Genomic DNA, 27,879 nt, shown 5'->3' with positions numbered 1-27,879 from the left:
GCTGTGCTATCCCAGACTACGTTCCCGCGACTCGTCTCGAGACCGCCGTTTCTCGGACAGCTCGCACCTGTGCCGGAAATATCAGCTCGCTATCCACGAGGTCTTTGTTTGAATAATGCTAGGAAAAACTTGAGGACTGCAATCCGTGCGTTGGTGGCGGAGGGTCGGTAGTAAGGACCTTCAGAACAAGGATTCTACCGTATCGTTTTTTCAACCGTAACAGAAGATAAGACATGTATTCCAAGATGCTTCAGGTGGTCCACTATTCTCAAAAATTCCAAATGACACTGCATCCACGATCTTCAACTAGGTAACCTACAACGAAAGTATGTGTTGACCTTTCATACAGCAGCGTGGTAAAGTTTTATGTTCAAGGCCACACCTACAGATAAAGAATACTAGTTCATTCCACAGTGACATCATGTGATCAAGGTTGACAGGATTCCCTCGTCAGACAGACAGCGTGTCATGGTAGGGACCGCGGTCAGCCCTTGATGGAACGTTTTTTGGTGCCCATTGAAGACTCCTTGTCGTTCGAAACCACTACCTTCAAGGCAAAGTGCCAAGCCTACAGGAAAGTAATTTCAGGATCGAAAACATCCACTTCAAACTTCAAGCTTCATCTCAGTTGGCGTCTCAAAAAATGTGGAAAATGTATTCCACTATCAGTATTTCTGTATTTGTATTTCTGCCCTCCCTAAAATGTATTCCTGTATTTGTATTTCCAAATACTTTTTGCCTCTTTTTATAATGTATTTCAGATACGTATCACGATACATTTTTACAGATGTATCTTAGTATCAGTATTTTAGCTACAATTTTAATGTATCCCGGTATTTGTATTTCCAAATACATTTTTGAGTATTTCTGCCCAACCCTGTTACGGACAAAGCTGTCTTTAAAGAGTGTGTCTTACTAGATCCTAAAAAATTTTAGGGGAGCCTTTGGCAGACCTGATACAATTGAACCGAAGACCAGTATTATTACTAATTGACATGCCGACAGTTCATTCTTGCTTGCGTCGCTTCAATAACAATATTGTCTTTCTGCTTGCAGAAATAGCGTAAAGAAACTGGCAATTACGGTGAAACAATGGACTGCCGGCACATAGTTTAGGATCGTCTCCGCTGAGCTAGTTGGTGGAGCGAGTCATTGCACATTTGAAGGGATATAGAATTGAAACCTGAAATAGTGCCAAAACACTTCGAAACTAATGAAATATGATCCAGAGTATCCAAAAGTGATAATGAGTGAGTGAATGCATAAAGCACACGCGGGGATGCAGATGGCTATATTTTTCGTTCCAAGCAATGAATTCTGCCACGCGTTTCAAAATTGGCCACCGAAGCAGCGTGATGCGTCTCTGGATATTTGCCCGTGACGTCACACACGCAACGTCACGGACCCATAAACGGCCAAGGATACCGTAATTATGATCGTTGTCACTCGGTGATGCCAGCTTTATCGCCAACACGTTGCAATTCCGCCGAGTGGGAATACCCGAGGCATGGTGTACTAGAACTGAGATGTGCCAAGCACCACTCATTCCCAGGCAACTCAATCGGACACTGCTGCGCCGTGGCACTGCTACTGCTGGGTCTGTGACGTCAGACATTCCAATGAAGCTCGGCCCCCCCAATTATCAAAAGGTATTGGGAAATCGTTCTAAATGTGCTTATCTCACATTTACGGACAAAGGACTGGTGTTTGTGAACTGCTGTCGTAGGAGAGACCACGTCTACACAAAGAAAAGGGGACTAAAATTTCGTTTCCGTACTTCTCTAAAAAGGCTCGGCCGCATGCATCCATATGGCCCCACCAAGCAGTTTGTGTGCCAGCCACTAGGCTCTGCCTTTATGTGGAAAATGTTCATTCCCACCTGATTGCCACCAAAAAAAGAACGTCCTTACACCGCCGAGTAGAAGCCATTAATCCAATACTATCCTGTTCATATTAGGCAATGGTTTTATAGGCAAGCGCTCATATGCAACACAACGAAGTCTGAAGTTTCGTTTACTGTATTTAACCAACGACGCACGTAAGCGGTTATGATTTAAGAGCCGGTTCAACGAAGTCGGCTATCACTTAAAACTAATTTAAATGGCACTTCTATTATACGATTAAAAAAATATATTTATTTATTTAATTTCCCAACGCGGTGAACCTACAGCTGGCGCGCAATCTAATCAAGTCCTTACGTACCGGGTCCGTCGCTCGCGAGACGAGCGTCACATTTAGAACTACGCCGGCGGTGGGGGGGCAGCGAGCGTGAGAACGCATAAAGCACAAAGCCCGTCGGCTGACCAGCTGCATCGACGGTATATAATTCTGTCATGTACGATGAGTTACGGTAACCCAGGGGGGGCAGCTGTTGCAGACCCGCGAACAGCCCAATGGTCATGATACCGGCGATCGAGGAAGCAAGCTTGTACGAGTGAGCGTTAAGCGACACCTAATTAGGAATACTCAGGCACCGGGTGAGTGCACTGCTTACCTTTTAGACGAAGAGTAAAGGTACTTTGAGTTATTAATTACACTTTGTTGTCCGACTCGGTGGGAGCTCTCAGGAACCATGCATGCTTTGTACGGGACCTGTTTGATCGGTCTCGGCCGCGGTCCACGCAACAATGTGGCTAATACTTTTCTAAATACTTGCGTTGACACCTTAGAATGCGTACAAAAGCGTTCGCTCTTGCGGCTGTGTCACATAGCGGCTTTTAAATCGTGAACCCCACCTCCCTGACTGTATTCTACGACACCCGCACGCAAAAACAGGACGCCATCTGCACAATGTTGCCGTTGCCATTTGTTTGCCGACAACGTTACCGGCCGATCATGACCGGCTGCTTAGGTCAGTTTTTGTTCAGATTAAAAAACAAATTAAATGAACAGAATACCATCATAAACGTTTCGTGAAATCAGTTTTTTAAACAATCAGAGCACTTGCGCCTCTTTTCAATTTCAAAAATTAATCGCTAAACATAAAACTGCCGCGTAAATATTTCATTTTAGTTTTACTTTTTTTGTTGTTTTTTACTAATCTTTGTTGTAGAGTCTTGTGTACAAAGCCAGGTGCCCCCCCCCCCCCCCCCCCCCCCCCCCCCAAAACACACACTCCCGCTACAGTGTACCCGCGCAGATGCCCGCAGATCACAGAATAGCGACATGTTCGTTCTAACGAAGGCACGGGCGCGAGCGTAACTTTGGGTCTACGTTCGTTGGCTGTTACACGCGCGAGCTCCCTGAATCCGCGTCATGCTGCGTACAGTGTTTGTGTGTGTGTGTGTTGGGACCGGGGTGGGGGGTGGGTAGGAGGTTCAAAGTGAGGTCCCCTCCCCAAACCGGCTACGCGCATCATGCCTCGATGTGAGCACTAACCTGCTAACAGAACTAGGGAGGTCATTCAGACAGGTTTTAACTTTATGATGATAATGCAGTGAATGCAAAGGAGCGACCAGACGTTACTATAGACCCACTCAGTTGGAAAACTGCCATAAAGCCTGCTTAAAAAAAAAAAAAAAAAAAAAAAAAAAAAAAAAAAAGTGACTTTGATCCGTGTTTGAGGTTGGAGTTCGACCAGGTTCGACTGTTTCGAACTTTAGTGGAAAGTGCGACGAACCTTGTATTGAGGTTCGACTCGTGTGTACGTGCGCGACAGGCTGGTCAGTTGACTTCGGATTGGATGGTGATGGCTAAGGAATAAATTAAGGCAGCTCTGATTGGTTATTTTAGTTAATACTGTACAAAAAATTAAGTTATTAACTTCTTCAGTGATTATAATTGGTTTCTTTTAATTGCAACTGTTCATAAAATAAAATAACCTTTTGCATAAAAAAAAATTCTCCAAACCTAGACATGCTTGTATCAAGCTCTGGCCACATTGTCCACAAAGTCGAACCGGTCGAATTTGGTGAAAAGTTCGAAGGTTCGTCGAACCGGTCCGACCCAGTCGGACCCCGAAAGTTCGACCTAAAAATCCGGTTCGACAAAAGTTCGCGACACCCCTAGAGCTAATGTCGATCGCAACGCCGCCATTTCTCCCGCAGCGTCCACTCCGGGAACTACACGGCTGCACCTGCACGTAGAGTCAGGCTAGGGAGGCTGTAGTGAGGGTGGGCGCAACTCAAAACCTGGAGAGCGTTTGCAATTTAATGGCGGCGCCTGAGGGAGAGGATTCGGGAAAGGATATGCCCCAATGTTGCCTGCACGAGAGCAGGCGCCCGCTCTGTTGCAACTCTGTCGCTCCATGCGCCTTTCCTCCTCTCGCCTCCCATTGCAAGCAAAGAGCGCCTTGGCGCAGCCTCTCTCGCTTCTTTCTCGCTCCGAGAATTGCAAACGTCGAGCGGAGAAAGCAAAGTTGCCAGACAAGCAGCAACGTCCAAGATGGCGAAATATACCATTTTTCGCGTTAAAAAAATACTTAACCTATCGCAACAAAACTGGTGGCTATGGAAAAGTAATCATTTATACCTTGCGTAAATTATTCAAGCACCTTAATGGGCTCTTATGAACCGAGTTAGGAAAGAAAACGACCCTTTGCCCCATAGACTCCCAGCAAAATTTAGCAATTAAATGGCGTCCATGTCCCGTGATCGCCGATCTAGCAGTTGCACCCACCCTCACTTGAGCCTCCCTAAGTCAGGCAAGGGCCGGTGGCGCCATCTCGAAGGGCCATCTCGCAGTAGCTATGTAAAGCAACTTTCATGTTTCAACTCGTCGCTAAAGGCTGGCGCTGTTATCGTATTTAGCTCGGTCTCGGTAGACGCCAGCAGTCCAGGTTTCACGCGTGAGTTTCCCAACTGAGGGTTTTAGCAACGTTTATTGGCCCTGGAGAACGTTACTAGAACAACTCGGTTGAGAAGCTGCCATATCCTGCTCTGAAAAAGTGGTACGGATCCGCACACGAGGACGAACATCCAAAGCCTCTCGATGTGTTGGCGTTTGGAAGAACCCAGTGGAACAACCAAGGAAATTGGAACAACCGAACTAATGGCGATCGCTACGCTGCCATTTCTCCCACGGCGGCCACTCGGGGAAGTGCATGGCTGCTTGCATTAGTTCGGGAGTATCGTTCGGTAGCGTCCGCTGTGACAGCCTGACCTTGGAGGATTTCAGACCTCAAGGGCACCGCCATCTCAAAATACTGTCACTTCCAGTATGGGCCAAAACACTGTTTTGTCGTCGCCACGCAAATAGAATACATTTAAGATTTTAACCATTTTGTTCTTAGCCCGAGACTGAGGCAGGAAAAGAGGAAAGTTTCGAAGTAGAAGAAAAATGAACAGTCGAAGACACGTCTCTAACACAGCTAAAGACAAGTTTATTTGGTCACCTTCTTATATACACTCCACAAACTTCACCACAGCACCTTCCCGATCTCGAAAACCAAAAGATAACAAAGGTCTCACATCTTTCCACCACAATTGTCAAACGACCTTGACGTTTTCCACAAAGCAATGAACAATAGCTCCCCACATCCGGAAGACACTTGTCTGAATCCTTCGCGTACACAGTACACTCTCTCCCTCTACTCTCCGACCCATAATCACAAAGCATCCCGGTAACAGAAGATATCAATCCACGTGATACACAAAGGAAGAAACCACTTACACCTTCACATTCAACAAGCACTTCACAAAACTTTCAAATCCGCAAGAATGATTTTGTGCTGCTGCTAAGCTGTAACGACACCTGACTAATGCAGTTGCCCATTGATTTCATTCTTATTGTTTCTTTTACAACCCTTTTGATGTCGTTTAACTCCCTGTGTATTATCTCTGTTTCAAACCAGTGGGGTATACAATTGTTACATTCTTGAACATGTTTCGCTATTTCCGAATTGGCAACGTTGTTTTTGACATTCCTTTTGTGTTCAGTCAATCTGTCATTTATACACCTTGACGTCTGGAAAATCTGGAAAAATACACCTTGACGTCTGGATATGGAAAAGAAAACGCAAAATCGCTGCTGTCAAAAAAGAGTTGCCATTCAAAAACAGTGAAAGCGGGTATTGTAAAGTCTTTAATTACAAATGCAATGGAAAGATCATGTACACATTTCTTGAATGAATCGGTAGAAAGACAGTGGAGAAGGCTAAACGGTGCTGGTTATGAGGATGAATTCGTAAGGAAGCAGTTATCCGTAAAATTCGCAAACAAATGTACAGGAGAACCAAAGCAAAGGCCAAAAAATAGAACTATTGTAATTCCATTTTATCACAAAATTTCTCACAACTTAAAGGCTTGTGCCAAGAAGTTCAATGTAGATCTGCGGGCCAGATTCACGAAACGATCTTACGCCAAAAATGTGCGTAAGACAAAACTTAAGAACAAATCCGTATTCACGAAACGAAATTTTCGTAAGTTTTGCGCAGGTTACGACGAAATCCTACGACAGCTCCGAAGCTGTCTTACGCACTTCTTACGATCAAATCAGCATGGCCGACAGCGTCGCTCAGTTGGTCGCGGCAACCAACGGATGTTTATTTTTCTACGTGCGCTCCTCACGCGTCCCGACTTCAAGCAGCAAGAAACAAGTAAAAAGTACTTGAAACAGACCACGACGAACGAACAAGAACGCTGGATCCACGGACACCCGGGAAAAACTTCAAGGGCCACGAGTGCGGACTCCGACCGATCGGCAGATAGGCCTAGCAGGCACTCCGACTAGGCGCAGCGATGATCTGACGGTCCTTGGCGAAAACCGTCTGCCAACGACCAGCTGGCGTGCTGAATGGAATATGCCCGCGCGACCCATGTGAACCTTTCCCGTATTATAGTTTGATCGCTGACCTCAATTCTAGATTAAGAGGTCAATCTCTTCCTCTTGCCATCCCCTTGTTTTCCGAGGCAACGGTGACGAACGCTGTCGTCGAAAAGGGGCTCTCATCGATTCTATCTCTGTTTTGTGTGATATCAAGCTCAAATAAACGCCGTATGGATTACCTTCGCAACATGGTATGTACACTTTGTTATTAGTATTCCATTTTATTCTGACACGACTGCACCTCACTGTCGATCGCTGTAACAGTTCGTGGGTCGCAATGCCGGTCCAACCTTTCTTCGCCGGGTGTCACGTCAGCATCGAGTTGCAATTGTAAAGGATCGGTCCCGAAGCGCTTATCAATTCGCGGTCCAACAGCGCAAATCCAGCACTTCGGTCAAACGCGCGCGTCCGCTCTGTAGTGTGAACAGGCATTTACGTGGCTCTTGCTGACACTGTCGTAGTTCAGGCGTATCTTTTTTAACGTCGGCTCGCTCCTGCATTTCCGAGGCCGCAAAAAACGCCGCGGCAATTTGTTCCCATCTACGTCGCTTTGCAAACGACTGCGGGCCGTCTTTTACCAACGATGACAGTTGTGTTCACTTGGTAGCGATCGAGTTCGTAGCAGTCAATGGGGGTGGTTACGCATCCCGGCCTCGGCATTCGGGCGAGTTTAAATCGTGTTAGCGTCTCACTGCACGGATACGAACCCCAGACCAGCGGTGGCAGAAAGGCCGCCTGTGTTTGTTATGAAAAATCCACGTGCTCCGAACGGCTCCGAACGGTTCCGAACAAATGCCGAGCTCTCCGATTGGTTGTTCGTGCTGCCAAAGACGCCGTCGCCATAGCAACAGCACCGGTAAGTTTTAGTTTTTCCGTACGACAACGTCGCTTTCCTCCTCTCACTTAAGAACGCGTTCGTGAATACCGATTTCTCCTCTTCTTACGATGTTCTTAACTTACGAACTTCTTAGCTAAGTTGTCGTAAACTAAGAAGCTCTTCGTGAATCTGGCCGGATTATAAGTTGAGTAAGCTCACACCCTTCCACAAAAGTGTAAGGGAACACATTTTTGAAAACCGGAGACGACGGACGAAGAAGGGGACAACACACAAAACGTCTCAAACGCAGCTACTAAATTTTATTTGAACAGTCGTTTATATAGCATCTCTCCCACACGTCTTCCGGAACTTCCCACGTCACAGCAACTTTTAGCCAGGGTACATCTCGTCTTGACCATTTCTTTTTTTTTTTTTTTTTTTTCTCTCTCTCTCTTTTATCACCTCACTTAGTTTGTACAAAGCATTGCAATACAAGCACCATCATCACACCCGCTAAAGTCGGACCCAAGGAACCACACCTTCACACCCCACGTAACCTAACTGGCAAAAAAAAAAAAAAAAAAAAAAAAAAAAAAATTGATAACAACACAAAACTTTTTGGGTCGCTTCGTCCCATAACAACACAAAAAGTTTTGTGTTGTTATCAATTTTTTTTTTTTTTTGCCAGTTAGGTTACGTGGGGTGTGAAGGTGTGGTTCCTTGGGTCCGACTTTAGCGGGTGTGATGATGGTGCTTGTATTGCAATGCTTTGTACAAACTAAGTGAGGTGATAAAAGAGAGAGAGAAAAAAAAAAAAAAAAAAAAAGAAATGGTCAAGACGAGATGTACCCTGGCTAAAAGTTGCTGTGACGTGGGAAGTTCCGGAAGACGTGTGGGAGAGATGCTATATAAACGACTGTTCAAATAAAATTTAGTAGCTGCGTTTGAGACGTTTTGTGTGTTGTCCCCTTCTTCGTCCGTCGTCTCCGGTTTTCAAAAATGTGTAACATCAACCAGCTCGCCTGCCTACTTACTTTATCTGTAAGGGAATGCGCAAAAACGCACCGAGAAAAGTCTATTCCGTGTGGTAATGGAGTGGTATATGAAATCCCCCTGGAATGTGGCTTTAAATATGTGGGGCAGACGTCAAGGTGTATAAATGACAGATTGACTGAACACAAAAGGAATGTCAAAAACAACGTTGCCAATTCGGAAATAGCGAACATGTTCAAGAATGTAATAATTGTATACCCCACTGGTCTGAAACAGAGATAATACACACGACATCAAAAGGGTTGTAAAAGAAACAATAAGAATGAAATCAATGGGCAACTGCATTAGTCAGGTGTCGTTACAGCTTAGCAGCAGCGCAAAATCATTCTTGCGGATTTGAAAGTTTTGTGAAGTGCTTGTTGAATGTGAAGGTGTAAGTGGTTTCTTCCTTTGTGTTTCACGTGGATTGATATCTTCTGTTACCGGGATGCTTTGTGATTATGGGTCGGAGAGTAGAGGGAGAGAGTGTACTGTGTACGCGAAGGATTCAGACAAGTGTCTTCCGGATGAGGGGAGCTATTGTTCATTGCTTTGTGGAAAACGTCAAGGTCGTTTGACAATTGTGGTGGAAAGATGTGAGACCTTTGTTATCTTTTGGCTTTCGAGATCGGGAAGGTGCTGTGGTGAAGTTTGTGGAGTGTATATAAGAAGGTGACCAAATAAACTTGTCTTTAGCTTCGACTGTTCATTTTTCTTCTACTTCGAAACTTTCCTCTTTTCCTGCCTCAGTCTCGGGCTAAGAACAAAATGGTTAACATCCACCAGCTCGCCTGCGCAATCACTACATTATCACATTTAAGATATAATCGTAACCGTTACCCATTCTCGTTTTGCCAACCCCCCCTTATTTTATTTTTATTTTTTTTTTTTACTATTTGGATGATGAAGTGCTTTAATGCTTTTTTCGTCGCCCATACCGCGGATATGCCTGCCAGGTGCATGGCTGGGGCGAGAGTAAGCGCCGCCTTGCGAGCAACGAAGTTTGGACAGCCAGACGAAAATTTTCAACTGGGATCCAACTGGTCTTAGTTCAACTGGTTTCTGGAACCAATTCCCAGTGGCAGCTGGTCCCAACTCCATCAACGAAACACGGCACGAAATGGAAGGTTGACAAGTCTTTATTGTCAAAAACTTGGAGAATAAACATAAATAATAGGATCGGTGACGTAGACGCTTCCGGGTTAAGTGACTTGCGGGAGATGAAGGAAGATAGACCGCTGGCGTCTGTCAGCATCGGTGAAGGCGTCTCTCCCCATCGCGTGGAGAAAGGTGCTCACCGGCTCACCCGTGTTTCCGCGTAGCGCAGGAACATTTTCAAGCTAGACTTCCCGCCATGTTCGCCATTGCGATCTCCGCGGCGGTTGTTTCTTCCGTCTGGTTTTCGGGTGCCTTCCGATCGCTGAACTGCATCGTTATATCCTCGAAGTTCACTGCTGCCATCATGGCGTGTTTGTAGTTGGGCCCAAAGAAGCGCAGATATGGTTTTGACATTTTCATAACGACACGTTTATCAATATGCCAACTTGGGCGATGGCTTCCCTTCTCTACCATCCGACGGGTCTAGGACTTTTCGGTGTAGGGCGTTTCGGTGTAGGACGTTTCGGTGCGGTCCTTCCGGTGTACGGACTTTTCGGTGTACGGACTTTTCGGTGCACGGACTTTTCTATGCACGGAAAATCCAAATCACGAGTTTTTTGTGTGCTCTTTTTTTGTTTCCTCTAAACTTAATACGCACTATTTTATCTAAAAATTAATTTTTTTCGCACTTCATAAATTTTTAGATTTGGTCATCCATTTACGGCCACTTACTTATATACCACCTAAGTGACTTTGTCAGGCGCAGTACCATCTTGCGTGAGGATTGGAGACGTTGGACGTTATGGTTCGTTTGTCGGTGTCTCTTTTCCAACGTACGGATTGTGGTATCACATGTCTCGGGTAATTTTCAACAATCTTAAAGGGGCGATGCAACTATTTTTGCACTTTTCGCAAATATCGCTTAGAGCGGACTCCTGACGTTAATGACCTATGAAACACGCGTTCGTTTTTCACTCCACGCAATAGAAGTCCCAGAAAAAATATTCAAGAAAAACGAGCACCGTTCACCCCCCTCAACTCGCAGCCAGAACGAGCGGCCACGTGATCTGGAGCCGATTATATGCCGCCAATGTTGATCACAGCCACGCGCTGAGGTTGGCAAAGCACTCGACACGCGCTCAGTTTCAGACATTGTTATGGCTCGACTATTGTCGTCGTTGCAGTGATTGGACACGGGCCACTACCCGAATGCTTCTCGAGCTAGTAATTATCACGAGCCCGTATCGAGTGCCCACGCAATGCTCGGGTCCAATCTATGAACCGCATTCGAATATCGTCATATGGGTGTAATCTGATCCCCACGTTACGTCATCAGATTTTGCGAAGGAGAGATTGAATGAAAATGATCGCTTTTGTCCTTGAAATTACGCCGCAACAAAGGAGTTTCTTGGCTAGTGGCGTTGCGTGCGAGTATCCTTGGGTCCCACTAGCGCCAGTAAGCTCGCGTAAAGTGAAAAAAACATTCCAATTGAATATCGTTCCACCGCTCCTTTAAGCTTCTTGCTGTTGATGCCTTTCCTACACAGACTACCAATAATAAAGCCCACACCTTTATAGGAGGCGCCGAGAACGGCTGTACCGACCCAACGCGTAAACACATGTGATGCGTCAAGTACGTACGTTGGAAAAGAAACACCGGCAAATTAAACATAATGTCCAACGTACCCAGTCCTCCCGCAAGACGGTGCTGCGCCTAACAAAGTCACTTAGGTCGTATATGAGTAAGTGACCATAAATGGATGACCGAATCTACAAATTTATAAAGTGCGAAAAAATATATTTCTAGCTAAAATCGTGCCTATTACGTTTAGAGAAAACAAAAAAAACAACAACATGATTTTGATTTCCCGTGCACCGAAATGTCCGTGCACCGAAAAGTCCGTGCACCGAAAAGTCCGTGCACCGAAAAGTCCGTGCACCGAAAAGACCGCACCCAAACGTCCTACACCGAAATGTCCGGATCCCACCGCCGACTGGCGACCACCGCGTTCGGTGTTGGTCTCATTGGTCCGGTCGCGTCTAAAGCGCTGCCTATCCTGACTAATCCAAGTGGTGCATGTAGGATTCCGCGTTTTAAGAGTTTCTCGTGAAATTCAAAACATGTTTTTAAAAGCTTTTTTTTTTCTTTTTTTTTTTTCGTGTGTGTGTGTGTGGGGGGGGGGGGGGGATATGGAATGTATTTTTGTTAGATTCCCAATTCTTTAAAATTCAGAGCGAATTTCACTTCGTGAATTTTAAAAAATCGAAAGCAAAATAAATAAGGTCCGGTTACCATGACCCGTTGTCCCGAAGGCACCTCGACGTGCTAAAACCCCTTTTTTTTTTCAGAAGTTCTAAATTTCAAAGTGGAATCTCCTCACGACCACTGACCTTGTGCTCTTATAAAGTTTAGTTGTAAACTTTTCGTTTTTTTTTTTTTTTTTCGCCATTCTTGTCTAGCTCGCTTGCACCTTTGCGTTTAATTGCATTATAATCATAATTTGCGTTTAATTGCATTATAATCATAATTGTAAAACTCCGCCTTTTTGCGGTTTATTTTGTTGCTGTGACCTCAAAATTCAGAGTTTTTCGGGTAAACTCAAATTGACGGAAAATTTACCGGCGAGTGCTTTTCGGATTTATCCGAAAACGCGGAACCCTAGATATGGTATGAGCGGCTTCTTCGTAGCGGAGGGCTTAGCGGAGGAAAAAAACGCGGTCTACGAAAACTCCCTAATAGGAAGTTTTCGACCGGGTTCCCCCCTCCGCTAAGCCCTCCGCAACGAAGAAGCCGCTACTGCGCCTGCGCGCCCATGACCTTGACTGGAAGTTCCGGGTATCGTAGCGGGTTGCGGAGAGCGTAACCGGATTGCGAAAACGATCTACGAAAACTCTTTAATGACCGTTGCTCCCGTAATGCATTGTTAACACTCGCTTCACAGTACAAAAAGAAGAAAGCGACGAAACGCCACGTTTGGAGGAGTCTACTTTACGGTGCCAGCGACATCTGCATTTCCCCGAACACTGGAAGCTGCGGTCGCCTGGTTAGGACGCACCCTAGTCGGGACGCGCTACCTGGGGTCGCCAGTGTGACATGGCTGTTTAAAAACAATATAAGTGTGCCGCGAAACCCAGTAAACTAAAATTTTATGCAAACATCAGGCTCCTGTCGCTTTGCACTAATCTCACATAAAAGATTTTTTTTTTACAAAAAGCGTTTTTTTTTTTGTTTTTTTTTTACGCAAAACATGCTTTCTAAAAGCTCATGGTGACCAACGTAAAGAAGAAAAAAAAAAAGATTGAGCCGCCATCTTGGCACCTTGAGCCGGGGGGTTTCGGTCTGGGAACATGCATTCAGTGACTCTAGCAATAGCCATATAAAGCGAATTTCATGTTTTTAGTTGATGGTAAATATCCAAGGAGTTCATTGCCTCGAACCTCTTGCGTGCTAAAACCCTTTCATACAAACAAAAAAAAAAAAAATCCCCGAAAAACAAAAACAAGCTTTAATGATTGTATAAAGGACTATACAATTTTGATATATTGTAATACCATTATAAATATATTACATGTTCCTGTACACATTATACAGGGTGTTTGCTTTTAATTCAAATATAGTTTTTAAGGGAGTAAAAGTTATACGAGTGCCGTCGTCATCATGTATTTATCAAGATCGGCGGACATTAGACGAAGGGGTGATCGTCATGGTAAGTTGACTAAATAACTTACTTTTTTTTTAAAGTTAACCTTTAATGAATGATTTTAGGGGTCATGTTGCAATTGAAATCTTTATTTACGGAAATTACACTTAGACCAGACCAGTTGAAAAGATTTGCAAAAATGTAAACGTGTTTTTTAGCCAGATTTAAAAATTGCAATGCGCTCAAAAGCGCACCGCATACCGTTTCAGTCACGCCGGCACTTGGCACTCGTCTGTCACCCCCCCCTCCCCCCCCCCCCCTTTTTTCCTTTTTAAGGTTTGAATTAATATCAAACTTTCTGTATAATGTTACAAAAGATACCTGTCTATAGGGTACACCCAAAAATCGTCTCAAACTCACTAATCTTTTACAGAACACATCAAGGCAATGCACTCCACTTGTCACACGATATTAGGATTGGCCTGTATGTTCATGAATACAAAAGGTAAGCATCCAAACTGTATCGTACAAGTATATAATAAAAGTAGCAGCCTTTCTGCTGGATAATAATTCGTGTATAAATTTCCCCCAGATTTTCTCAAAGGCTTGCATTCCAATGAGCAGGGCCCATGCGAAGCTTTACCAACATTCCTACATGAATTAAACGTTCCATGGAATGCTGAAGGTGGCGCCGACGATGTCTTGGACGAGGCCACCATGATCAAGCTATGCTCTCAGTCGCCCAAGTCAGATAAATCCACACTGCTTGCAACACAGGTGAACAACAAGGCATAGTATTTGTTCTGGCATAACATTGTGGCAATTGTTTTGGCAAGACAAATGTTCCAAAGGAATACATAGTTCTTTTACAGCTGTCATTATAGATAAATATATTAATTGTAACAAAACTATATGTAGAATTATTTTTCTTTTAGTGGCACATAAAAATACCGAGCAAGTGTCTAGTAGAAGTTAAATTGCGAAAAAACGGGGACGGGTGCTTTTTAGGTTCGAGAATGGAAGAGGGGAGGGGGGGGGGGGGGGGGGCACATGGTAGGCCTTTGTTCCGACAGAAGAGCAGCATGGGCGGAATGTTTACAAGATGTCCCAAAAAGAAACTCTAGTGGTTTCTCGTGTTTTTATGCGCAAAAATAAAGTATGCAACGCCGAACGCCCAGTCACCGTCTAAATGCACCGCTAGTGGTCTGGACCAGATGCCAAAGTTTTAGGACAAGCCGTTACCCGATTAAAATGTTATAAGCGACCGCCATAAATTTTTAATCGAAACATGGCGGCCGACGGAGCCCACGAATGCATAGGGCGGAATGGCCAAACATAGAATTGTGGGCCCGAACCAATAGGAACGGGCCCCATTTCGCAGTTTCAGAAAATAACCTACCCCGTACGAAAATTTCAGATAGGAATGGTTCCAGCTCGGATCAGCGCGGTTCTAAACTTGTGGACAGTTCAGATCCGCGCGGGTCCGACCTGGTACCGCGCGTTTCTGGGTGTAACCAGTCGGATCCAGTGAGACACAATGCACTGGAACCGCACGGTGATGGGTGGATCCAATCCTTTCCTCTTGGTTCCAGTATGGTCTGCTCCCAGGCAGCGGGTGCGTACATGCGTGACTGGAGGAGCAGGGGAAGGGAGGGGGGGGGGGGGGGGTCGGGGGTCCGCGGGGAACTCCCGTTCTCTTCCCCGCGGTCTCTCGCAGGTCACGTGTTAGGCACAGGCGCATCCGCTACGCAAGCGCTGCGAGCGGGCGTTTTCCGCGGCCGCTCCTCGCTTTGTCTGTTGCAGTCGGCGGCAGCGGCCGAGGGTTTCCGTTCTTCTGCGTTTCGTCGGACTGTCGGCCGGCGCTCGCCCGGCGGCGACGTTCGCGCTGCGGGCGAACGGACACTGACTCGCCCATCGTTGTCCTGGATAGATACCCACTGACCTCGGGTATAAATCTTCATATGGTATGAAGCTGCCGACCCAATGCACTTTGACTTTGCATCTGGATGCGTTTCGCGCTGTTGCGCTTGGTGACAATACTCGGACAACTAGATATACCGCTTGCCCGCCGAAACTTCCCGATGCGCTCAAAACTGGATACTGTGCTTGTGCGTGCTGTGTGTGCGTTCTGTGCACCGTTTTTGGTGCCGATCGACGCCAGGACGACCGTGTGCGCCGCCGGAATTCCCACTGCGCTCACCACTGGACTCTACAAAAGTATTTCGCGCGATGCCCTCAGCCGTTACAAGCGAGAGATCGGCGCGATTTCACACCCAGGCTGATCCGCCTCTGGGTGTAAAATCGCGACGATCTCTCGCTTGTAGCAGCTAAGGGCATCGCGCGAAATACTTTTATAGAGTCCAGTGGTGAGCGTAGCGGGAATTCCGGCGGCGCACTGCCTGGGTCTGAAATTGGGTCACCGGTTGGTACCGCACGGTACCAATGGCTCTTCAAAGCCACTGGAACCAGCCGGTTCCACCTGATCCCGTCTGGAACTGCGCGGTTCCAGGCGGGATACAAACTGGTGCCCCCATTTTAGATCCAGGAGGCGGAACCGGCATTTTTCATTCCGGTCTGTATCTGATATTTTTGTACGGGACAACCTTTGAATAATATAATTGTTTGTTCTGAAACTTTGGCATCCGGTCCGGACCACTAACTTAGGCGATGTGTAGTTTATTTTTGTGGTGAAAAAAAGAGAAGAAAACACTGCAAAAACACGGATGATTATATTAATTTATTATCGTTCACATTTTCGCATCGCCGGCCTTGCGCAGCTTTGAAAGTCCGGCTTCAGGGCGCTGCTATCTTGCTCGCTTGGGGTGCGCTCGGACGCGTCATAATCTGATTAGGAAGCTTTGCTAAGGCGTCGTAATCGGATAATGGCCGCGCCAAAGCGCACCCCGCTGAGCAAGGTGGCGGCGCCCTGAGATTGGACTTTTTCCACTTTAGCCCGGTCTGGACCGCTAGCTCAGAAGGCATCTAAGCTTCATTTTTGTTCTTGAAAAACAAGCAATGCAGTCCTCTTCAGTATCACTTAGGAAGACCACACGTCCAATGTTACGACGTAGTTCTGTCGCAAGTCGCCAAGCTGCCCAAACCGGCTAGTTCAAGCGGGCGAATTTATGCGCAACCAACAGCGCAGTCAAGGCTACGCTGTGGGCGTAGCCAACATTGAGCTAAACGTCATCACCCGTGCACCCTTTTGCTTGCTTTTACTTCTCCGGGAAACCGTAACAAATGACGCCACCAACGTTTCGTCTCGGCGCTCCGCGGTGCCTAGCGCGATTCAAACCAACGCGTTTTTGGACGCGCGTGGGGCGTGCGCTTTCCGGAAATTGCGTATTTCGTGACGTCGCGCTGAATCCTTGCGCCTTCAGGGCGCGCATAAGAAAGTTGGATGATTTCCACTTTTTCTGAATGCGCACGAAAGCGGGCTGTGCCGTAGTAGGGCGCTCCTCTCTCGACCAAAAAGGGCACTAGTTCCGGCTCTGAAACGCGGAGCCGGAACTAGTGCCCTTTTTCGGGAGTTCCACAACGGAGGTAATCTATAGTAACGTGGTCCACAAGTTTGGAACCGCGCGCATCCGAACTGGAACAGCTCCTATCTGACATGTTCGTACGGGGGACCACGACGGGGCGGCCGGACGGCTCCCAAGAAGCGCGCTGCACAAGGCCGTGCGCTTCCCGGAAATTGCGCATTTCGTGACGTTTTCGCTGCTCCCGGCTGCTCACAACAGTCACAAGTCAATCTCTAGAGCGTCCTTAATTTTCTGCTTTCTTTTTCGTTTTAGTTTGCAACGAATTTAACTTTGAAAGAATTCGCATCTTCTACTTTTCGCATTGTTTATTATCAGAAATGACAGAAAACACATCTCCTTCCTTCGAAATGTTGCGATTCCGCCACGTGATCGGGAAACGAAGATTAGATCATTTCCCGACCTGCAGCCTCGAGCGGCGGCCACGAGAACCACGCGGCATGACGTCAATGGGGGACTTCTAAAAAGATAGGAAGTTGTGCAAATACCTGCTCAATAAAAGGTAGATTTTCTTTTTCCAAAAATCTTGTCGTTCCAACATAAACATAAATGCGTCAAGAACCTGATATCATCGACATCTATCCGAGGTCAACAAAACCGTCAGCTCTATCTGCTACCGCGAACGGACCCAGAAGATACTTTCCTCCTTTCGCCATGCTGATCGCGCTGCGCAAGCACGTGGTCACGCGGTCGCGAGCGGGTGAGTCCTATGGCTCTAGAGAGAGAGATATCTTCACCTGAACCCCTCGCGTCCCCCATTCACGTCACAGCTAGCTCACGTGACTCGGAATATGGCGAAGGAGTTGAGAGGTGCCGAAAACGTCAATCTTTGTCAATTTTTAAAATAAAAATTAAGACATGCAGGCAAAAGCGGTTTTTGTTCTTTACTTCAGAAAGGTCGAGACACCAACTCCCAAACTATTTAAGCGAAGCACGGAAATTGTTGCACAGCTTATAATTTAAAGGGATCCTTCAACGAAATTTGAAATATATTCGTCGTGTTCAGAAATAGGTTGAATATGATCCACAATATCCGTAAATGACAATCGCACGTTTGTATTTTGAGCCTGGTGGCTGTATTTTTTTGTTAAAAACGGCCCACTCTAGCTAGCGCTCGGAGAAGGCCCAGCTTAGAGCGCGTGACATCCGACGCAATCGTGACGGGTCGTCTCGGGACAAGCAAAGCTACGGCGAGGCTGACGTCGAGGGGATGGCCTAGTCGTTCCGGAGCCTTTTAAAAGGCTCTGAGTCGTTCCAGCCACCGAAGCGGCTGCTTTTGTACGAATTTTAAGTGACGGGTTAATCTTTTATAATCTTGTAAGGGGACAATAGCTACTTCTGGAACACACAAAAGGGATTCTCGGGAAGACGGGAGTTCCTCCTTCCCCTCTTCTCTCGTCGTGGCCGGAGGCGAGACACTCGCCGTCACTAGCTGTCAAGGTGTCAAGACGGGCATTACAAACGAGGTGTTAGAGACACCCCCCGGTGCTCTTTGCTAATCGTTTAATTCGTTTTAAAATTCCTTTTCGTGACTTTTTTAACGAGATATTGGCGTGTTTGATGTGATACTGCTCCTTTGAACGCATATAGACCATAAAATAAGCGCCGAAATTTCGTTGTAGTATCCCTTTAATTATGTCCCGTGTTAAGCATGGGATAGACTTGCTTTTTTGTATTATTTTTTTCGGTACAAATCTTGCAAGACAACACTGGAACAAAGGAAGCGGATCGGATTCACCGACCACTGTGCGATTCCAGTGCGTTGCATTTCACTGGATTCGAGTGGTTACACCCAGAATCGCGCGGATCGGAAATGTCCACAAGTTTAGAACCCCGCGAATCCGAACTGGAACCGCTCCGATCTGACATTTTCGTACGGGTCATATCAAATAAATATTCTCTCTGATCTTTTCGCTCTTCCTGGACTTAGTTTGTGTCAATCAATGTGTGGCAGGTTAAAAGCGCCCGTTGGGATAATTTTAGCTCTGTTTTTCACTTGTTGTTAAAGGGATACTACAACAAAATTTCGGCGCTCATTTTTTGGTCTGTGTGTTCAAAGGAGCAGTATCACATCGAACATACCAATATCTTGTTAAAAAGAGTCTCGTAAGAAATTTTAAAACGAATTAAACGATTAGCAAAGAGCACCTGGTGGATGTCGCTAACGCCTCGCTTGTAATGTCCGCCTAGGGACCTTGACAGCTAGCGATGGTGAGTTTCTCGCCTCCGACCACGACGAGAGAAGGGGGGAAGGAGGAACTCCCCTCTTCCCGAGAATGCCTTTTGTGTGTCGCAGAAGTCGCTATTGTCCACCTACAAGATTAGAGAAGATTAACCCGCCGCTCAAAATTCGGACAAAAGCAGCCGCTTCGGTGGCTGGAACGACAAGGCCATCCTCTCGACGTCAGCCTCGCCGTAGCGTTGCTCGTCCCGAGACGACCTACGTCACGATTGCGTTGGATGTCACCTGGTCTCCACTGGGCCTTCTCCGAGCGTTTGCCAGAGTGGGCTGTTTATAACGAAAAATACAGCCACCAGACTCAAGATACAAATGTGCGATTGTCATTTACGGATATTGTGAATCATATTCAACCTATTTTTGAACTCGACGGGAATATTTTAAATTTCGTTGAAGTATCCCTTTAAATGATCGTCTATTTTTCCGAGGAAATTAATTCCAGTGCCCCAGTTAGGAAGACCATCTCGTCAAGGAGCAGTTAGCACCATGCGCTCGCGTGGTCGTTAATATCAGGCAACGCCTCATACTTCATAAAGCCCTTTGTGAGAATTGCCACGCCTCGCCTCCTCCCCCCCCCCCCCCCCCCCTCCTCCTCTAGCCCCTCTACCCTTCTGGGCGTTTTAAGATAAGATCGAACAACTATGTCCAATGACCATTTTTAATTTGGATGAAAAAAAAAATAATTTGCTGGCTCTAGGCACAGAAGAATAAAACTGGGCTGAGAGACAATTCCTCTTTGGCGTCAACCTCAACGGCGCCGTGTAGCGCCATCTGCGGTCCGAGCAGAGAACTATAGCGTAAACAGCAAACTATTCAAAGAAAAAAAAAAAAAAAAAATTGAGCTTCAGCTTTTAGCCGAGTTTGGGAATTTTAATTCGCTATGAAGTTACTTTTCTATCTTTTTTGCCAGTTTTTTGCGTCCCTCTTCCAGTGCTCTCGCATATTATTTTTGTATTATTTTCAAGTTTATTTCCTGTTGGTCTTACTTCGGATATTATTTGCATAAGCATTTTGGAGACTTACCTCGAGCCTATTAATATTGTCAGCAATGATTCGAGAGCCCCGATTCGGTTCTTATATATTTCCGAGCCATTATAATTTCAATTTAATGTAAATAATTTATAATACTATGATATTTGTATGCGAATGCAATTGTATTAGAGCGTGTGGATTTTAGTTTTATAATATCACTTGTAAAATATTCATATGTGACTAATTGTCGCATTTTTATTTGCCTGGCTAACAAAAAATGTCTAACCGAATTTTTTTTTCTTTGGCTATCTCAGCGTCTTCCACCATATGAACTGATTTATTATTATTTATTAAAAATATAAGAACGTAGTACTTCATTGCCCCAAACTGTCAAGTTCTAACATGAATTTAACAAAATTCATTAAAGGAAAGTACAATACGTGTCATTTATGCAGCGATGCTTAAGCCCTCTCAAACATTTGGGCAAGGAATGAACAAATAAATCCATTACATTCTGTACAACTCGTTTAAGGTTATATGGCCCAAGTCGGGTCGCTCTCAGAAATAAGTAATTGTAAAGTAATTGCACTACCTTTTAGAAGTAATTGTAATTATTTTTCACGTAGTAGTGATTGTAATTAAACTACTTTTGAAGCAAAGTAATTGTAATTAAATTACATTTTCGAATTTACCCATGTTTGTACGCGATGGAAAGGAAGAAACCGAAGCGACTTTGCAAACAGATCAGCTTACAACCTTGGCGGTAACGTGATACAGGAGGTAGGACCTGCGCCGCCTGAGCGCAAACCAAGGAGCAAACAGATCCGCTGCCGTGGAGGGCCGCAAAACATGTAGAAAATAGATACTTAAAAAAAAAAGTAAAAATAATTGCGACTGAATGAGATTTTCCGTAACTTAATTTATAAGACAACGGTTTAGAGAATTGTGAAATCCAATTTGGGTATGGTCATGTGACATACGTCAGTGACGGTGCAGCACGCCACTTTAAGAACAAGTACCAACTACACGAGCTGCAGAGCCGCAAGTACACGTCAGCGAGGTGTATATTTCCGCAACTTGCAATGGCAGGAGTACTAGTGATTGAGTCGGGGGTCGTGTCAAGCACCAGGCAACGGTGTACAACCTCCGACGGCCCACCAAGTCGGTGATCAAGTCGGCGTCAGAGATGGTTGCCCCACTGAACACTAAACTGCCGAACGTGAAACTAAACCACCTCCCGAAAGCTTATGTCAAACCGTTCAGGGACATGAAAGCAAAGGACCGGAACTTTGTTTCCGTTGTGCGTGGAATTCAGTCCTGTCATTTGTGGTAGCGTACGCAGTCCGACACATCGCAACCCCAGCTGTTTTAGCAAGAACAGTAGATGCAGAAAATATATATCTTCGAAAGTAAAGTCTCCTATGGCTGCGAAAAGCAGATCGAGGTCGCGAGCTTGCGGTGCCATTGAGAAGGAACGAACATGGGCGCAAGCTCGGTATTTTATGGTAAATTTACGATAAAGCAGTAGTTCTTCAAAACTTCATAAAATATTTCTAATTTTCTTTTTCCCCGGCAAGGCGATAACCGCCTGGCTGCACCTTTATTCGGTAGTCACTGCGTTAGCTCCATCTATTTACGAATGTAATGTTTCTCTACGATTCTCCACCTGTCTCAAAGGTCGAAAACAGCTGCAGCATTGAGTGCACAACTGGGAAAAGCGGAGTGTACCACGTCAACATAACAGACGGGTTAACCTGTGGCATCGAAAAGGTAACCCCTGCGGAAGCACCTGCCCGTGCCCCATCCGACGGCGTCTCGTGTCCGGCGTAGGTCTGCATTCGCACGGAGTGCAGGAGGAGGCCTTCCATCACCGAATCGGACATGTGCAAGGCTCTACACCCCCGAGCGGCCGCACGAGCATCGGTCTGTTGCCCCCTTTGCTAAACTAAACAGTTAGATCGAGAAAAAAAAGAATTAAATTCGGTCTTTTTGTTTGCATAAATAAACCACGAATCTCAGAATACTGAAACTCAGTGAGAATGTGACGTCCGCGGTAGTGTTAAAACACGAAAACTGTAGTACATGACATTATTCGGATCAAAAGAGAAACAAAATTTCAGTGAGCCGACGTTCACCGACGTCCATCAAACCGTAGTTTGAAATTGTGGGCGCCTGTAGCCTTTATTTTAGTGTAAGAACTGGCCAATTAGAAATACGATATTGATTTATTTCACGCCGATAAGCTTTTTCGACATCTGCAATCTCAAAGGTTTGGTTTGATAAATAGGGTTAGGTAGACACAGACTTGTACGTAATCCGTTACAAGTAACGAAATTACTTGTAATCCCTTACATTTATCAGTAATTTTGTAACGAAATAATTACATATTTTCTAGAGTAATTTTAAAGTAATTCCTTTACATTTTTGACGTAACGGATTCCTTGTAATCCGTTACATTTTTTTTTAAGAACCGAACCAACACCCCCCCCCCCCCCCCCCCCCCCATTCTAAATAAAGTTCTTTTGTTTTGTTTTTTGTAAAGTCGAGCGTAGTGACACTGTCACGCGAATCGACCAGCGCAAAGGGAGGCTTGGCAATCTTCAGTTCCGGAAAGCCTTTTTTTGCAACACCAAGCCCCTGTATCTGGATCTATCATTTTTAGACCCTAACATCAATGACAAAAAACTCAAATAAACAATTCACAAAAAAAAAGAAAAAGGGAGGGGGCAAGTGATTTCCGTTTCTTTTTTTTAGTCCCTTTGTTTTTCTTTGCGATCGAAGACGGGGAGAGGAGGACACCAAGTGATTGTGCACCTCTTCGAGAAGCTCGAGGCGGTAAGTGCACTGAAAAGAATTAACAATGTCCATCTCGGATATAGTGACTACGTCCATTTTTATAATGTCACTACAGGAGACAACGCTCCGTCTACCCTACCCTTTTTGTGAGTCAGCTTTTTGCGAGCACTTAGAAAATGGTAATAGCCTTCCTTTCTTCTTCTTCCTGTTTCGCTTCAGCAGGACGCATCTTATCTTAAACAGATATTTTTACAAATAAAACATTATGGTGGCTGACGTAGACTCGATATTCTGGGCTTGAGGAGAGAGCGAAATTCGTGAGTGGGGGCCATAGCGCGGCTTTCTTAGTACTCTACACTTTGCTGCCCGTGGTATCAGTGGACGTCTATCTGGAGAACACCAGAGTAAACTGCAGTCGGTTCGTGCTCCGTGTGTTTTTGAACGGCACCAAGAAAGGTACACACGGCGAACGTGCGTTTACATTTCCCTGTTTTAACCGACGTTCTAATTAATTGTTGTTATGAGTGTTCTTTTTTCTTGTATTACTTATATTTATATACTGGAAACTTTTTTTTATTCGCCAACGTCTCAAGTGAGGCTCAAACTGTTCAGAACCAAAGGAAGAAGAATATCGAGACAAACGTTATTTAATATTTAATTATCACCTTACTGTTACAACTATGTTTTGCTATTGATGACTTCTACAGCTTCGCGATTTAGAGAGAATGGAGAATTTTAGTAGATCGGTCCGATGACTTCGATAACGATATCCGATGCTTCGCCGCCGTCTTTGCGTATGCATCATATCGTTATCGGGTACGTTATCGCGGGTGTCGGAGGTATCGGAAGGCTCTACTAAATCTCTCGAATAGCAGGCAACGGCTGCAACGACGAAGCTTTGCTCTACATTCGAGGTAAATAGTACTTCTCTTGCTTCGCTGAAAAAGCTCAATGCAGAGCATGAAGCATTCGTGAAGAACAATATGGCACTCCCATCCAGTGCCTCGGCTCAAAGGGTGTTCAGCGTAGTAGTCGACATATTGAGTAAGAGATAATGCAAAATGTCTGACGAGACATTCGAGAGCCAGCTGTTGCTCAAAATACTCAAGGTCATTAAATGGAACAGGTGGAATAACCCTCTTCCCTTTGTTTCTTACTTGAGGACAATAGTGTTAAAAGTAACGCCCCGAAAGTAACGGATTACTTTTTGAAGTAACGGTCAGTTACTTTCATAAGAGGGTAATTGTAATTGTAATAAATTACAATTTAGCCTTGAGTAATTGTAAATGTAATTCCTTACTATTTTTTAGTAACGTGTACAAGTCTGGGTAGACATCGGCTCTGAGAAATTGTTTTTCTTTAGCATCTTTTGATTCAAATAACGTCATGTGCTCAAACTTTCGCATTTTATCACCACCGCTAACGTCACATTATCACGAAGTTTCAGCTTGCTGCGATGCATAGTTTAATTAGGCGAACCGAAAAACCGTGTTTATTTTTCTCGGACCCCATCACTAAAAATAAGTCACGCGTAGAGTTTGAGGGTGCTGCCATTTTGTAGTTTAGTGTAGAGAGGGCAATTCCAAAATGTGATTTTCTGAGCTTTTTACACGGTATCAGAAAGTCATCGCCGAATGTTTGAACATTCCCGTAGGCCCGAAAAGCGTGTCCTGCGATTTCAGGTAAAGCTTCAGACAACTGGCAACAAGACTGTCTACAGCCCTATGCAGTAGTTTGGCGTCATTCTGCGACTCTCCGGGAGATTTCTTTTCTGAGTTCCTACGCAGACTTGGCGCGGAATGTTCAGGCGGTGGGGAAGAAATTGAAATCGCAAACAGCATCTGTCAGGCTTGTCGGCGACACTCAGTGGCAGCGAGTGAAATATGTGCTTCGAGCACCAAGTTACCCACTTGCATAATTCATAACTGATGAGTGCCATAGTGCTTTCGACGTAAAGTGTGATTGTGATTTGCCCACTGTAGTGGATAGCAGTGTCGGGGAATACTACTTCACTTGAAGCACATTCTTTGTGCGTGCACTTACACTTTATTTAGTCTTTTCTTTTTAATTCTTTTCGGGTAAACTACAGCTGCTGAGTAAAGTACATTCCCCAAATTCGATCCTATTAAATTAGTATCACATAATGATGTCTTGTCAAAAAATAAGTGCCTTATAAGTTGTGTTAAATAGTTCGCCAGCGAGAAAAAAACAACTTCGTGGCCACTTGAATTTATCCAATATTCACCGACATTTCTGAAAATAATTGATGCACCCCCGATTACATCCACAATACATAACAGCTAAAAAACAAAAAAACAAAAACAAAAAAACACTGTATAGGGGAATGAAAGGTCATCATGAAAGATTATGTTCAAAAGTACTTGTACTTTACTTTTGCGCCCGGTGTACTTACTTCATTTGAAGTACATAACCTCTCGTTCACCTTGTATTTCACTTCAAGTAGTTTTCAGAAGTATTTTACCCAACACTGGTAGATATGTTATGTGCTATGGGTACAAATGAAATGCGAACAGCGGAGTGCGTGGACTTCCGCATATGCTGCGCAACCTACAGACAACTAGGAACTGATAAATCTGCGGAGTGGAGAGAGGAGTGTGCACACTGCACATTCAGGGGTGGAAACCATGAAATGTACTTGGGAGCAGCCACGGGAGTAGCTGAAACAGCTGTTTTGGAGCATGTTGGGAGCAGCTAAACGACATTCCGGAGCAGGCTAGAAGCAGCTCAGATCAGTTCTCCTTGCACTTCAGCTTGTGTCTTAGACAAGTACGGGAGGAATTTCAATTCACAGATGAACATGAGTGGTTAGGGACCTATAGGTAGATGGGATAACAGTGTAACAGATGTGAAAACTTGAAACTTTGTGAGCCTTAATGAGGATCAAAAAGCAAGTACCACATGTATCTGAAGATAGTGTCCTCGATATTTTCTGAGTGGCTTTCAGCTGCTCAAAATGCAAACCAGCACTGCTATCGCACCACCCACACATGCTCGACATAGTAATTATATCGGCGAACCATGCGACGTGCGTAAGCAGGGAACGCGCAGTTGCGCGGAGGAACAGGGCAACAAATTTCGGGTTTATCCAATAGTGCAACTCAATATTGAAGCAGCAGACTACGATTAACGGAATCACTATATTCGAAGCGATAAGCAGGAGCAAAGTTAAGGTAAAGTACACCGAGCAGATCTAACGCTCGCGTGAGAGCTGCTGGCCGGCAAGGTTTCGGATCGGACCGCCTTTCAGTTCCATCTAGCGGGAATGCGGTTCCAACTTCTAACGATAAAGTACTAAAAGGAATCTTTTGCTCATTGGTTTTCAACTGGCTGATGTCCGGATCCCGGGCCGCAGAGCCTCAGGCAATCTGACGCTTAATAACTCGACCTCACCTCGGCCGACTAGCTTAATTGCTTATGGTTGAAGAATAACAATTAATCCAGTCGCAGGTGGTGTAGCGCTTGGAATCTGACCCGAGTTTTTTCGCCCGCTTCTGAATAGGGATAGACAGGGAGAATAAACAGAACAAAGCATTGCAAGGCCGACCAAGCTAAACACGCTCATTGTTGCCACTTGGGTCGAGAGAAACCGAAACCAAGACAAAATGCAATTTTTTTGGCGCACGTTTTGCGATTTGGTACATAATGGTGCAAAGTATTGGCTGTGGCGCAGTTTCAGCAACATGGCGCAGGATGGCGCAGATAAATGCGTCTGGCGCAAAATGGCGCAGCCGTTCCACCCCTGACATTGGAGAAGGCCCGCATCCTCTTCCACGCCGCAGTTTTTTCAGTTCCTAGTAGCCTCTAGCTAGCGCAGCATGTATCATAAGCCATGCGCTCCATTGTTTGCATTTTTACATGATAATACACAAATAACAGCCTCAATTGAATATAAAGAGTATGTAGGTGTTGTTATTTTTGACTCATGCATCCACGACAGTGTATGATGCTGTATAAACAAAGATTGAATCATTTAGTAGGACATCAATTGAACTCATTGATTTTGTTTTCTAGTTTAAAGTTACCAGGACACTGATACCCATCAAAATCTAACGTTACAAAATACAAAATAATGCGTAAAAAGACTCACCTGTGCGAAAATTGGGCTTTTTTTATAACTATTAAATAATTAATAAATGATAAAATATTAAATTTTATAACATCGTAAAACGTGCCTCCCAGAACTCATATATTCCAGAGAAACAAAAGTATTGATGCAGAATGTCAACTAAAATAATATAAATGTAAAAGTATGCACTTCACAGCAACTAAAACCATGAAAAAAACATCTCACCAAAAGAACATTGATTTGTTTAACTCAAGAATTGAAATCAACAAAAAAACGGGAAAATTAGAAGAAATAAAAAAGAAGCGCTATGCAACAATCATAAATAGGCATCCAAGATTTTCTCCAAGATATATGCGAAACATTGAAGCCCACAAAGATGATTAGGCCAGGAGCAGTCGTGTACCTTGATGGCAAATGCTTTCAGGGTTATGATGAATGCCAGTTCCTGTGCTACCTGCAGAACCAAGATATGCCCCGCCGTTACTGTCGACCCGCTGGAACTGCCTGTTCCAAGGTAATGACACTTATAAATTACAAGCGGAGTTTCCCCATTGCCGCCGACAAGACAGGAATGTAGGGAAGTTTTTCGCTTGCCCCACCTCCAGTGCAAGCCTCCTACTATAGATAACAATTGGGAGTCTAGCAAGCTTTGAGCGTGGACAAGGATTCCGAGCTCGAAGGAAGGCAACCAACGTGTACTGGAGGCCGGACAGCCGAAAAAGATGCCCTACACTTCTTTTCTAGTAAGTGACCCTAACACAAAATGTGCTTGATGTGCAGAACAGCGGGAGCACCGGGACGTGCAATCTACTCGGCTACTGCATGACCGACGTCTGATGGAGCAGTCTAATAAATTGCGAGCCCGTTTCCCGCTTCAATAGTCTCCTTTCTCG

General features: G+C 45.0%; 2 protein-coding genes across 6 annotated transcripts in view; one reads left to right on the top strand and one right to left on the bottom strand.

Annotated features, from left to right (window-relative positions):
• Window positions 1–2,781, bottom strand: part of LOC8043592 (fibrous sheath CABYR-binding protein) — a 57,443-nt gene extending 54,662 nt beyond the window's left edge. For all 3 annotated transcript variants that reach the window (XR_005797970.1, XR_003918501.4, XM_029979665.4), the window contains exon 1: window positions 2,495–2,781. Coding sequence is in view for 1 of the 3 variants with exons in the window: in XM_029979665.4 (XP_029835525.2) it covers window positions 2,495–2,574 (80 nt within the window). In the remaining 2 variants the exon portion in view is untranslated. The remainder of the gene's footprint in view (window positions 1–2,494) is intronic.
• LOC115319625 lies at window positions 2,097–27,853 on the top strand. 3 transcript variants are annotated; one of them, XM_029979680.4, is made up of 7 exons: window positions 2,097–2,477; window positions 13,787–13,858; window positions 13,946–14,130; window positions 21,781–21,873; window positions 21,934–22,026; window positions 27,411–27,500; window positions 27,767–27,853. In XM_029979680.4, exons 2-7 carry the CDS (start codon window positions 13,801–13,803, stop codon window positions 27,821–27,823), a joined length of 576 nt encoding a protein of 191 aa, XP_029835540.2. In that variant the 5' UTR covers window positions 2,097–2,477; window positions 13,787–13,800; the 3' UTR covers window positions 27,824–27,853. The 3 variants fall into 3 exon arrangements, with proteins under 3 accessions (XP_029835540.2, XP_029835534.2, XP_042148443.1); XM_029979674.4 differs by lacking the exon at window positions 2,097–2,477 and adding an exon at window positions 9,786–9,904; XM_042292509.1 differs by lacking the exon at window positions 2,097–2,477 and adding an exon at window positions 13,302–13,419.
• Window positions 27,854–27,879: the final 26 nt, after the last annotated feature.

Source organism: Ixodes scapularis, unplaced genomic scaffold (genome assembly GCF_016920785.2).
Source record: "Ixodes scapularis isolate PalLabHiFi unplaced genomic scaffold, ASM1692078v2 PGA_scaffold3__209_contigs__length_174095766, whole genome shotgun sequence".
Taxonomy (NCBI): Eukaryota; Metazoa; Arthropoda; class Arachnida; order Ixodida; family Ixodidae; genus Ixodes; species Ixodes scapularis.
Note: the sequence above shows the minus strand (reverse complement) of the source record. Positions and strands in the feature narration are given on the sequence as shown.